This window comes from Rhinatrema bivittatum, chromosome 8 (assembly GCF_901001135.1).
Source record: "Rhinatrema bivittatum chromosome 8, aRhiBiv1.1, whole genome shotgun sequence".
NCBI classification, from domain to species: domain Eukaryota; kingdom Metazoa; phylum Chordata; class Amphibia; order Gymnophiona; family Rhinatrematidae; genus Rhinatrema; species Rhinatrema bivittatum.
The window spans coordinates 74,138,700-74,153,016 of NC_042622.1; the positions used below are offsets into that span (position 1 = coordinate 74,138,700).

The window sequence follows — 14,317 nt, forward strand, 5'->3', positions numbered from 1 at the left end:
TAGCGACACTTAAGGATCATTCAGAGACTTTGAAGCAATTGTCGTCTCAGCCTCAGGAGTCGCAGGCCTCTTCCAGAAAATTTCCAAAAAGAGACACTCGAAGGCCTTATTATCGCCAACGAAGATACTACCCCCCAGCAGGTAGACAGAGGCCTAGCCGTCCAACACAGCGCCAGCAGCCTAGGCAAAGGCAGCAGATGCCTCAGCCGCCTCCACAAACAACGGCCACGTCTGGTTTCTGAACAACCCCAGAGAGCAGCAGCATAAATCCGTTCCCCGAAACACCTGTAGGAGGCCGCATTCAACATTTTCTCAGCAATTGGGCCTCCATCACCACCGACCAGTGGGTGTTATCCATCACGACCCACGGTTACAGGTTGGATTTCTCAACTACCCCTATGGAGAATCCACCACTTCACTCTCATTCAATAAATCAACACTCCATAATTCTTCAAACAGAATTATCCACCCTTCTGAGAATCAGGGCCATAGAACCAGTTCCTGGTCCTCAAAAGGGCAGAGGATTCTACTCCCGATATTTCCTCATTCCAAAGAAAACAGGAGGCCTTCGTCCTATCCTAGACCTCAGGAATCTCAACAAATTTCTCAAGAAATAAAACTTCAGAATGGTATCCCTAGGCTCCATTCTGCCTCTTCTTCAAAGGGGAGATTGGCTCTGCTCTCTGGATCTTCAAGATGCCTACGCTCACATCCCCATCTACCCTCCGCATCGCCAGTACCTGCGGTTTCAAGTACTAGATCAGCATTTTCAATACAGGGTGCTGCCATTCGGACTAGCATCAGCACCCAGAGTGTTCACAAAATGCATGGCTGCAGCAGTGGCACACCTACACAAACAAAAGGTGCACGTGTTTCCTTATCTAGACGATTGGCTCATCAAAAGTCATTCAAAAGAAGGTGCCGTCGCGTCCCTCAAGCTCACCATCCAAGTCCTTCATCCTTGGGATTTCTCATCAATTACCAGAAATCCCATCTGTCACCAACTCATCTACTACAGTTTATAGGTGCAGAGCTAAACACTACACTAGCGACCGCCTTTCTACCAAAAGACCGTGCTCAGACACTTGTCCTCTTAACTCACCAGCTCCGCAACCGATTCAAGGTGACGGCTCACCAGTGCCTCATTCTTCTAGGGCACATGGCTTCCACGGTTCATGTAACTCCCATGGCCAGACTGACCATGCGACTTCTACAATGGACACTCAAAACACAGTGGATACAAGCCACTCAACCAATGTCCACTCCTGTTTATATCACACCAGAGCTCAAAGCCGCACTTCTCTGGTGGACGCTAATGCCCAACCTGCTCAAAGGTCTACCTTTTCAGCAGCCAGTGCCACAAGTGACGTTGACTACAGATGCATCCACCTTAGGCTGGGGAGCACATATTGGTCATCTAAAGACACAGGACAAGTGGACACGACTCGAAGCTACTTTTCAGATAAACTTCCTAGAGCTTCGAGCTATACGTTATGCGCTGCATGCATTCAAAGACTGCCTATCACACAAGACTGTCTTAATCCAGACGGACAACACAGTTGCAATGTGGTACATCAACAAACAAGGAGGAACAGGATCGTACCTCCTTTGTCAAGAAGCAGCACAGATCTGGGACTGGGCCCTGACACATGCAATTCTTTTACGGGCCACCTACCTAGCGGGCATCCACAACACAGTGGCAGATCGCCTCAGTCGTCAGTTCCAACCGCACGAGTGGTCCTTGGATCCAACAATAGCATCCAAAATCTTCCAGCGCTGGGGCCAACCGACGATAGATCTCTTTGCATCCCAGCTCAACTACAAAGTGAACAATTACTGCTCTCTACTCCGACAGCAGAACAGCCTGCCAAAGGACGCATTTGCTCGCCATTGGAGCTCAGGCCTGTTATACGCGTATCCTCCGATACCGCTCATAACCAAAACACTAGTGAAGCTAAAACAGGACAAGGGGACTATGATACTCATAGCCCCATATTGGCCTCGACAAGTATGGTTCCCCACACTACTGGATCTTTCAGTCAGGGATCCAATTCGCCTGGGAGTAGCTCCCAATCTCATAACTCAGGAACAGGGTCAGTTGCGCCATCCCAACCTTCAATCCCTGTCCCTGACAGCATGGATGTTGAAAGCTTAATATTACAGCAATTCAACCTTCCATCCGCTATATCTCAAGTACTTATAGCTGCACGTAAACCTTCCACTAGAAAGAATTATTCCTACAAATGGAAACTGTTTACGCTGTGGTGCACTCAGCAGGATTTAAATCCTTTCACTTGCCCCACTACATCACTACTAGATTACCTTTACCATCTTTCAGACTCTGGTCTTAAGACATCATCGGTAAGGGTACACTTAAGTGCAATCTCAGCTTACCATAATAAGCTGGACGACGCTCCTATCTCTACACAGCCTCTCGTCACTAAATTCATGAGAGGCCTAGCTCATATTAAACCTCCAGTTCATTCCCCGAGTATACAATGGGATCTGAACGTAGTACTCACTAGACTTATGCGTTCTCCCTTTGAGCCCATAAGTACTTGTGACCTTAAATACCTTACGTGGAAAACGGTATTTCTTATAGCCATCACTTCGGCCAGAAGGGTCAGTGAATTGCAAGCACTAGTCACATACGAGCCTTTTACGAAGTTCTTACATGACAGGGTAGTCCTCCGGACACATCCAAAGTTCCTTCCTAAGGTTGTTACAGAATTTCACTTAAATCAATCAATAGTTTTACCTACATTCTTTCCTAGGCCTCATTCCCATCAAGGTGAAAGAGCCCTACATACCTTGGACTGTAAGCGTGCGCTCTCCTTCTATTTACACCGCACTACAGCCCAAAGAAAATCCAGTCAACTGTTTGTATCCTATGATCCAAACAAGCCAGGTAAAGCAGTGGGTAAGCATACTCTGTCAAACTGGCTAGCAGATTGCATACAATTTTGTTATGAAAAAGCAGGCCTTACTCTTCAAGGGCGAGTAAAAGCACACTCAGTCAGAGCGATGTCAACTTCAGTAGCACACCTTCGCTCTGTACCTATTCTGGACATTTGTAAAGCAGCAACATGGAGTTCTCTTCACACCTTTGCAGCTCACTACTGCTTAGACAAAGAGGGAAGACCAGATTCAGCCTATGGACAATCCGTCTTAAAGAACTTGTTTCCAGTGTAATCCCAACTCCTTCTACATCCAACCTGCTGTGATTTCGACTGATTCATTTCAATAACAATACCTTACGGTCATTTCAGCACAAAATGAATCAGCCTCTAGCTTGCTAATCACCCATATGTGAGGACTAGCATCCTGCTTGTCCTGGGATAAAGCAAAATTGCTTACCTTGTAATAGGTGTTATCCCAGGACAGCAGGATGTAGTCCTCACGAAACCCACCCGCCACCCCGCGGAGTTGGGCCTCATACGTTTATTATTTTATTTTTGGCTAACGCTCATTGCTACAATACAAGACTGAGGAGAGACCCCTGTGGCAGGGAATATCATAGCATGCTGGGCATGCTCAGTAGGCACTCCAGTGCCATTCAAAAGTTTCATAGAAACTTTGAGAGAAGTTTTCCGTACATAGGGCTCCATTATTGATGTCACCCATATGTGAGGACTACATCCTGCTGTCCTGGGATAACACCTATTACAAGGTAAGCAATTTTGCTTTCTCTCAAAACTGTACCATCCTTATTACCAAAGGTCGTGTCCTCTTTTCACGTCAATCAGTCAGTGGAAGCTTCCTGCTTTTTCTCCAGAAGACATTTCGAGTACGCCTGGCGGGGACCTATGGTGCCTTGATGTAAAGAGAGTACTTCTGCAGTATTTACAGGTTACAAATGAATTTCGGATTCCTGATCATCTTTTTGTCTTATGGAGTGGCCCCAATAGGGGAAACAAGGCCTCTAAGGCTACAATTGCTCATTGGCTAAAGAAGGCGATTGCGTCGGCGTATATCTGTCGAGGCCGGCCGGTTCCAGAGGGCTTAAAGGCCCATTCTTTGCACTCATAGGCTACTTCTTGGGTGGAGAGTCAGTCGGTCTCTCCGCAAGAAATCTGCAGGGCAGCTACTTGGAAGTCTCTACATACTTTTGCTCGACATTATTGCCTTGATGTACAGGCGCCAGTATTTGGCTCCTTCGGAAGGCAGGTGCTTCAAGCAGGACTGACTCTGTCCCACCCTACTTAGGGAAGCTTTGGTACATCCCACTGTCTGGACTGATTCGGGTACGTACAGGGAAAGGAAAATTGGTTCTTACCTGCTAATTTTCGTTCCTGTAGAACCACTGATCAGTCCAGACTCCCGCCCTGACTACTACTTTTCATATGTCCGCTCAAAGTTTTTATTCACAGGTTTTTGGAAATGTCTGCTTACTATATGAACTATGAGGCACCGGAAGTATCTGCTATAGTGCTAGCTATGTAAGAGCGTTTTCCTACATGTTTGAATTTCCTGGTTTTCAATTTGAAAGTTATCATTGTTTACTTGCTTGATCTTTTACTGGTTCACCATCTGTTTGACTGCTTTGATAACGTTTATACTGAAGGGATGCAGGGTTGGCACGGTCATCATTTAGGATACCCTTTCAGTTTTTCTCTGTCTCCCTCTGCTGGACAGGAGTCTCAACCCACTGTCTGGACTGATCCATGGTACTACAGGAACGAAAATTAGCAGGTAAGAACCAATTTTCCTTTACTGGATAATAAATATTCTAAGATAATTATGCATTGGAGTGAAAAAATGTTATTTAAAAGCCATTTGTTAAACCTGGATTGTTTTATGTATGTATCTAATAAGTTAGCAACTATGGCATAATGAATAGGGCTGGGAAAGTGATATATTTTTCATTTAAATGATAAACTGGCCAAAAATAAAGCATACTAAAATAAATTTCCTAAACAGATTTGTTTCCATTTTTTGGTCCCTTGTTAAACTGCTTTTTTCCAATATCCTCCTATTCATGTCATGCTCAAGGATGGGTCACAGTTTATCAAAATGATTTTCTCAAAATGTTTAGAACTCAGTCTTGTTCTGCAGTCTGTGATGAGGTTTCCTGCTTTAGAGAAGAGTCTTTCATTTTCTACAGATGTTGCTGGCATACAGAAGAAACGAGACTGTGATGCTAATAAAGACAGTGAATCTTTGCATGTTTTTCAAAAGGCTAAAGGGCAGGAATTAAGAGGCTCCCTCTTCTTTGTTCCATCCACTTTCAGTTCACTGTGCAAAGGAGAAGAGAGACCTTCCATGCTGTCATCTTCAGGACTGCTAGCAGAGAGGTCTTAGGTGCGTGCTCTCTTGGCTGGAACTGGCATTGGGTTATTATTTTCACCAGCTGCTCAGAGCAAACCTGTTGCTCAGTGCCAAAAAGATAATGTTTAGAATGTATGACACTAAATGAAGATATAGACATGATAGACATCTCAGAGACCTGGTGAATGGAGAATAACCAATGGGACATGATGATACCGGCATACAAAATTTATCAAAATGACAGTGCAGATCGAATAGGTGGTATGGTTGCATTTGTTAAGGATATTAGATTCATGATAAAAGTTCTACAGGAAACAAACTGCACTCTGGTATCTGTATGGATAAATATGCCATGTGAGATGAGGAAGAGTGTAACAGCTGGAGTGTGCTATCATCCACCTGACCAAGATCCTCCACTGTACTGATATCTAGTGCAGGGAGTAGAGAACAGGGGAAATGTGTTCATGGATATATTTGCCAGTCAGGATATAGGCTGCTACATTTGCACTATTTATAAAGCATGTAGTACATTAGCTGGGAGACCAAGAAAAGCAGAGTTACAGTAATCAAGATGTGAGTCTTGCAAGACTGACCGGAAATCAGGTAACCTTAGAACCAATTTAATTGGAGACTTAATGTGTGGATACTTGGTAAGATTAGAATCCAGGATAAGACAAGATTATGAGCTTCTGATGTAAAAAAAAAAAAAAAGACCTTCAAAGATGACAGAAGGTGCATCACGTGGAGGAATCTTACTGAGGATTATGACCTGTTTTTCCCACATCCAAACCATTGTTTAATGTATTATAAGCAAATGGAAATGAAATTAAAATGTGGATGACCAAGAAGATCTTATAGGAGCAAAAATGTGTATGTAATCTGCATATAGTTTGTAAGAGAGACCAAGTGTGGCAAGTAATCTGCAGAAAGGAATAAGAAAAATATTAAATATGGTGGCTGAAAGAGATGATCCTTGGGGTGACTTCGGAAACTATGGACTACCCAAGTGGAAATTACTGAAGCAATCGGGATCTGTTGTTTCCGGTCAGTTAGATAAAATTGAAACCACCTAAAAACAATATCGGAAATGCCAATACTGGTCAGCTGCTCCAAAAGAATCTGGTGGGTCAGAGTGTTGAAGGCAGCCGGAATGTCGAGGAGGACCAATAATATAGGTAGTACCAGAATCAAAACCCTGATGCATGATATCAAGAGTGGAGCGGGAGCTTCAGTAGCAGATGATATGGACAGCAGCCTGGTCTTCAATCTCAAAGGGAGAGAGGCCCTGATCCAGCTGATTCACTCTTGTTCCTGCACCCCACTAGGGTCAGCCTTGCTTTCAGTGATGGAAGTTTGTTTCATGACCCACAATCACTTGTTTCCTTGTCTATTACATAATCAAAGGGATCAAATGACCAGCAATTCCCAGGTGTACAACAGGAGTGCTGGAGGAAATAAAGTCAAGCATGACTTTAATTTTAGGAGGCAATCAAAATATACCAGAACAGAGTAGCATAACAGGAAAAAGTTCCACTTTAGATATTACCTGATGAGTGTGAAAATGAGAGAAATCTGAAACCTGTTTCTTTTGGAATTTTATACTTTGTGTGTTCTGGCTTTGCTTGGTCATCGAACAGCTTCAGAAGAGTCTTGCTTTGTTTTTTTGCTGTGAAATATTTGTTCAAGCAAGTATAGTCATTGATTTTGTTAGCATGGTATCCAAAGGTCTGTGAGTTATAACTTTCTTATGTCAATTTATTGAAACTGCTACGAAGTCGTATGCTTTGAAAAGACATTTTTTCAAATTCTGATCACAAGATTTTGAAATATTGCATTGTTTTTTGCAGTTGGGAGCAGAGAATGGATCAGCATGGTCGCGTATACTTTGTAGATCATGTTGAAAAAAGGACAACGTGGGATAGGCCAGAACCCCTGCCACCAGGGTGAGCCACAAGAAAAAATAAACACACAAAAATTTCCATTTGGAATTTTATGACAACACAACAAATAATGGATGGAATGGGGGAGACTATGAAATGATAGATGATCATTGAAATAGTAAGAAATATTTCTACAGAGAAACATCATAAAGTAGGGCAACAAAGGTCAATTCACCAGAAATTCAGTTGCCAAAGCGGGGGACAAGTTTTCTTTGAAAAAAAAAATGCTTTTACTGATTTACTAGCTTTACAGATGTCTTTTGGCTGTTTTTGAAAAAAGGAATTTCATCAGTGTGACATCAGAGGTCAAAATGGCTGGCGTAGCTCATGGGATTTGTTTCAGGAAGGCAAAAAGCATCACTATTTAGCATTCTCCTCACAGGTGTATCAGGTCTCTTCTTACACATGCTTGAGTCTTTTTCTCTGACTCTAACACAAATCAAAGTGTTTTCAAGAGACCTTGCACTTCCTGAATTTTGTTAGTAAATTCATCTGGTAAAGATAGTTAACTTTACCAACCTCTGTGCAAATAGACTGTTCTGTAAAATTTTCAAAGCTAAAGTCAGTTCTGGGACACACAAAGTCTGTGGTGAAAAACAGCAACATTTTACTGCAGGACTGGAAAACAAAATGCAGGCACCTCAAATGTGGAGGCTGGTGCATGCTGCTAGGGCAGGGCAGAGAAGACAATACAAATGTTGGGTCAGGAGCCTAGCCAGAGAAGTCACTGCTGCACAGATAAGTTTTTGATGTTGGGAATGGGGTCCAGCCCGAAGTCTCCACCAGTGTCAGGTCTGGCCCGGTTCTATGTGCCACTGCTGCCACCAGTATCAGGCTCGAGGCCAAGAAATGTTGGCCTTGCTGGCCGAGTGCCAGCTGAGATGTCATTGTCTAGAGGTACCTCTTGTCTATGCCTAGAATGAGGGAGGTGGGAAGGGTAGGCGAGTTGAGTACCTGGAGGAAGAAGGTGGCGGGGAAGGGTGAGTGAGTACCTGGAGAGAATGGAAGAAGTAGGGGTAGGGGAAATTGAGAAGAGAGGGGGCATAGTAAAGTAAAAATAAAGGGAAAGAAGCAAAAAAAATTAAGAAATAGAGCAAAATTAGAGGAAACCCCTCAATAATAAGACTGAAACAATAGGGGAAACATTCTCAGGCTCTTAACAATTTTTGGCTGGTGCCTAAATTTTCTAAATATTTTCCACCCCTGACTTAGTGTATAAGTTATATGAATACTTTAAAGCATGTGTATTGCATGCTGATAATGTCATTACTTTAGATTAGATTAGATTTATATTTCACAAGCCTTTTCACCTGAGCACCCAAGGCCGGTTAAAACAATCAAGTAAACAAGCATAAAAAGTTTCTCAGACTTTTGTTCTCTTCTGGCTGGATTATCTGCTGCTCCCTACTGTGTCTTCACCATATCTCATGTTCTAAATATCTCTTTATTTTTATCTTTCTTTCTTGGAGACAAACGGATACATAGGTGGCCCCCTTGATAAGTGAGACTACCCGCATTTTCACCCACATTACCACTCATATACACAATATTGCAGTCAGATGTGAATGCAATATAGGCCTGCTGAACAATTTTCAGGTGAACCTTTGCCCAGTAGCAGTGCTTCTGCTTCCTTGAGATGCATGTAAAGTGTTCTGGGTTAGTGTGTTTTGGAGAACAGTGCTTATATCGCCATAAAAATGTGGCCAAATATTTATTGGGGCATTCCAAAATATTTTCTCCAATGGTGCTTCCCAAATTTGTTCAGTTTATTTTCATAGAATATCCAAAGTAGATATTAAAGATCTTGTAATCTGGATCAAGTTCATAATTTAGAGATTATTTATATCTAAGAAGTGAAGTGAAGGATAATCAAATGGTGAAGGCAATATGAGTTCTGAAATCTTTAGAAAAAGATAAAGAAAAACAGCTAATGATCTACAGCCAGATCCAGATGTTCAGCCCTACTAGACATGCATATTGATATCATGACTGAATAATCCAGCCTGGAAGGTCATCACTTGGAGTGACTGTTGGTGAGAATGCTGAGTCAGATGGTTGTATGTAGTTGATGGAGCAATGGTGCTTGGCCAAAGTGGTATAAAAACTCAACCTTTTCTCTCTTAGTTGGGAACGTCGAGTTGACAACATGGGCCGAATATACTATGTTGACCACATCACTCGAACAACGACATGGCAACGACCAACATTGGAGTCTGTGCGGAATTATGAGCAGTGGCAGCTGCAGCGGAACCAGCTTCAAGGAGCAATGCAGCAGTTTAACCAGAGGTTCATCTATGGGGTGAGATCTCTGGTATCCGCTGTATATTTCGTATTTTGTATATTGGGGTTTGGCAGGCCCCAGTATGCATGCCACTTAGTAGCACTCACATGCTTTCTGCCTAGTATGGTGCTACCCTACTAGTCTAGAATTCTAGCACCACAATATTTTTGCAAAATTTGCAGTCTGGCTGTGTTCATCTAACAATGCATGAAATCAGTATAGTCGGCCCACAAATTTTGAAAATCTACATATTGCTGTCTTTCTAGACCAGTTTCCTGCAAGACAGGTAGAAGCAGAATTCCCTTGGCTTGCCCTCCTCCTCCAAATTAGTTTCTATCACAGGGGAAAACCCCCAGGCCAACATTGCCTTATGAGATGTTGCCATTTTTTTGGCCACACTACCATAAAAATTTGCCTCTCCTGATGTGTTCAGTCTATAGTTTTATGTTGTATGATGGTGTCATTACCAGGCTTCTTTCTGTTAGCCTGGTGAAATAATTAAGATTATTTCAAGCTTCAGGCTACTGTTTGAATTTGTCTGTTTCCCTAGTATGTAATAATATTCTCCATCATGAAACATTGACTTCTTGACAAAGCACACATCACTACCACATACCTACAAAACATATATATTATGCAACCACAATTCAAAGCCTATCTGTTACTTATATTAATAAAATGAAAAACAACTCGTATACATATACATACTTAATTCATATGGTTGGCAAATGTTTTTACACAATATTCCCTAAGATCTTCATAGGTGTGCTGCAGCGAGTAAAAAATTGGCCATCTACCTAATATATTCCCCCTGAGGAAGCCCTTATTGGGTGAAACAAGGGTCCCTTGTTTCATTGAATGTGTGTGAAATGTGCTGACATCAGAAAATATTTTTTGTCTCTGGTGAGGATTTATTGTATGCATGTAAAATTTGTGATGCTGTGAGACTGGGAATATTTGGAAAAAAACGGGATTTATTGCAGGTGTGAAACTGATATTTGAACATTTTCTCTGTCTTTGGTGGGGATTTGTTATATGTTTTTGTAATCTGTAAAAGGTTTTGTGAACAATAATGTAATTTTGTTTTTATGATTAGTGAAATGTTCAAAATATTTGAGAAACCAGAAGTGGAATGATGTCAAAGGAAATGATATTTATTAATCATATAAGAGATTGCCCGACTCAGGCCAAGTTTCGCTCATAAACAAGGGCTTTTTCAGGGGCTATAATAAATAATAATGAATAGACATATTAATACTACATAAATAACATTTAAAGGTACATACATAAATAATTTTTTTAAAAGATTAAAAGACAACATATATCAAATAATGTAAGCATAAATAAAAAATACACATAGTTATTAAAAAAAATTATAAATGCATACATTTAAAAAAATATATACAAATATGTGGGGGTCAGCATATTTTTATTACAAATGGTGCAGAATGTACGTATTTTATTCAGACTTTGAATGTGAAAAGGATTGTGGCCAATAATTCTTTATCAGGAGAATAGTGCACAACACCAACTCCTCTCTATTATGGTCTAAAAAGATATCAAATATGATTAGATATAAAAATTAAACAGACACAATATGATGTTTAGGAAACCCTATGGAAAAGAAAAAATTGATAAATAGTTCTGACATACATTCTCTAAAAAAAAATGTGAATTAGTACTTTTACATAAAAAAAAAAGGTTAAATATTATTAGTGTCCGTAGCTGTGTTACCATAGCAAAGCAGTATTGCAGTGTGTTTTCTATAGAAAAATTGACATTTACCGACATTATCAATTGTTTGAACTCACATTATATGGTCAAGGCACATATAAGGGGAAACTGTATATAAAATATTGCAGACAATACTGCTTTATTTATTTATTTATTTATTCAGTTTAATATACCATCATTCGGTGCAGCCATCATAACAGTTTACAGAAATCAAACAAAGAATATACAATATGAATTGAAAAAACACATTCATTAGTTTTTTTGCCTTCTCAATGGCAGAATGATTTAAAAATGCCCACGGCAATGTCTGCTGGGTGTTAGTGAAAAAACGAAGTTCCCGCCAAAAATATCAATTCAATTGAAAGTTTCCATAAGAACATAAGAATGTTTGTATAGTTGATATGTTTGTATAGTTGATATTTTAAAATTTTAGTGTTTGCTACATAAATTTTAGTGTTTGCTACATAAATTTTATGTTAATATTAAATAAGATCAGAAATAAAGCTACTCTAAAAGTAATGAATCGCTATTTAAACTAAAATTGGAACTGCTAAAATAAATTAAAAACGCTGTAGTCTCCTTTCCTAATCAACATAGGGGGCTCTCTCACTTGTTTACTTTAACTTTAACAATGTATATACATTTTTTTAAATTTAAAATTCCTTTCTTATGATAATCGGGATTTAAATAGTTAATTAAGGATTAAAATAATTAAATGATGAAATTAATGAAACAGTTTTGCCAAAGAGAAAGGAATGTATTTGTCTTTGAGCAGGCAAAACAATTATGGTAAGAGAAACAGAAGCTGTTTTGCGTAGTGAACTGTCTGCAATTCAAGGCCTAGTTACTGAGATAAGGACACCTGGTATTTTCCATAAAAAAAAAAACTGGCAAAATTTGAGTAAAATGATACAATAGCGCTAGAATAAATAAAAAAAAAAAATGTAGTATACTTTCATAATAAACATAGGGGGCTGTCTCTTATGATTAGTGAAATGTTCAAAATATTATTTGGATGTGTTTAAAAGTTGAATAATGATTATATTGATACGTTTGTCTTATATACCATAGTAATTTTTTACACCTTACTTTAAGCTTTACTTAATTGTTTATAAATTGAGTATATTGTGGTGGTAGGTTTTGTATTTCTTAACTCAGAAGTTAGCTGGTTAAATGAATATTTGGGCACTTATACAGCTAATTCTAGCCAGCTAATAAGTTTAACTGGCTAGAATTTAGCTGGTTAACAGGCCGATACAGTAAGGACGCGTAAGAAAGAGTGTGGCAGTGCCAGGCGCACCCTCGTTTGCTGCGCGCACAATTTGGTTCACATACCGCTCAATACAGTATTCAAATGAGACGCAAATGCAAGCGGCATCCAAAGTGCGTCCATGAAGCGGTAGGCGTGCGCAATCCATTTTACTGTATAGAGTGGTATACAGCGCCTATACAGTATCCTGGGTGCGCTGGTACCTGTCATTTCAAATGTCATTTGAAATGTTATTCCACCAGGAAAGTGGATGGTTCTCCTACAGACCCTGCTGCCTTGAGCGCCCGGCGCCAGCAAGCCCCAGCAGCCGGCGATCGGCGGCAGGGAGCGCAACAAAGCACCTGTGCGCGCAGCTCCGATTTTCCACCTCCTTCGGACGGGCAAGAGAGAGACTAAATTTCACGGGCAAACTTTCCCCCTGCCCCCGCTCACCTGCCGTGGCCACGCAAGCCCCCAGCAGCAGCAGTAGAAGGGCGTGCATGGGTGCCGGTCTCCCGTGCGGGCGCTGACAGCTCCAGAGCAGCCCCAGTCCTCTCTCCCCTCCTCCCGAGGTGCGCATCATGGCTCCCCTGCCTCCCGGGGGCAGCCGGCGGCGAGAGCGGCTTCAGCAGCCCGGGGCAGATCGGGCGCTCCCCATGCGAGGCGGCTTCCAGCAGCCCCCGCCAACGAAGGTGCATGAACGCACGCCGTGACCTCTGAAGTTCAGCCGGGCGCTCAGGTCGCAGCGTGCGTTCATGCACCTTCGCTGCCTTGAGCACCCAAATTTGGACATACATGCTGCTTATGGTAATGATGTTAACCTTAGATGCTGCTTCATATTCATAAGTTAGCGAAATAAGGCAGCAGCTGCATACATAAATATTAAAGGATGGTAAAGGACTCAGAAAGGTAGTGGGGGGGAAAGGCGCGCAAGCCCTGGAGGGAGAGGGTGGGGAGGAGATGAACATTCATTGAATCTCCGTGGGACTCTCATCATGCTCACAAGGCCTCACCGCGCCTCAGACTGCCCAACTAGAACAGAGCGATAACTTGCAACAGTGGCCACTTCTGCAAATCCCCTCTCTCCTCTACCCCTGCCCAGAAGCTGGGATACTTTAGGGGCCGCAGGAAGGTGCATGAACGCACGCCGCGACCTGAGCGCCCGGCTGGACATCCGAGGTCACGGCGTGCGTTCATGCACCTTCGCTGCCTTGAGCGCCCAAATTGGACGTACAGGCGAGCGCTCATGGCAGCGGGAAGGTGCCATGAGGCGTGCGTTCATGCACCTTCGCCGGCGGGGGCTGCTGGAAGCCGCCTCGCAAGGGGAGCGCCCGATCTGCCCCGGGCTGCTGAAGCCGCTCTCGCCGCCGGCTGCCCCCAGGAGGCAGGGGGGAGCTGTGGTGCGCGCCTCGGGAGGAGGGGAAGAGGACTGGGGCTGCTCCGGAGCTGTCAGCGCGGGAGACCGCACCCACGGACGGGAGACCGGCACCCATGGACGCCTTTCTGCTGCTGCTGCTGGGGGCTTGCGTGGCCGTAGCCAGGGCAGGTGAGCGGGGGCTGGGGGAAAGTTTGCCCGTGAAATTTCGTCTCTCTCTTGCCCGTCAGAAGGAGGCGGAAAATCGGAGCTGCGCGCACAGGTGCTTTGGTGCGTTCCCTGCCGCCGATCGCCGGCTACTGGGGCTGGCCTGACGCTTGCCTTCTGTGAAAGAGTCAAGCTGGCAATCCCCGATGCCCGAGCGTAATACAGAAATGATTTTCGCCCTGCGCCTTACTTTATTTTTTGTAATAATTGTGACCTCAGACGTCCAGCCGGGCACTCATGTCGCGGCGTGCGTTCATGTACCT

At 42.7% G+C, this 14,317-nt stretch overlaps 1 protein-coding gene and 1 long non-coding RNA gene across 5 annotated transcripts in view; one reads left to right on the forward strand and one right to left on the reverse strand.

The window, feature by feature from the left end:
* LOC115097963 (E3 ubiquitin-protein ligase Itchy) overlaps positions 1-14,317 on the forward strand; it is a 278,895-nt gene that overhangs the window by 132,868 nt on the left and 131,710 nt on the right. For 3 of the 4 annotated variants that reach the window (XM_029614171.1, XM_029614172.1, XM_029614173.1), the window contains 2 exons: positions 7,116-7,211; positions 9,333-9,507. In XM_029614171.1, coding sequence (XP_029470031.1) covers positions 7,116-7,211; positions 9,333-9,507 — 271 coding nt within the window. Of the gene's footprint in view, positions 1-5,231; positions 5,302-7,115; positions 7,212-9,332; positions 9,508-14,317 lie in introns of all 4 variants that reach the window. The other variant, XM_029614174.1, reaches the window with a different exon arrangement.
* LOC115097965 overlaps positions 1-14,317 on the reverse strand; it is a 184,210-nt gene that overhangs the window by 35,399 nt on the left and 134,494 nt on the right. The window lies entirely within an intron of this gene.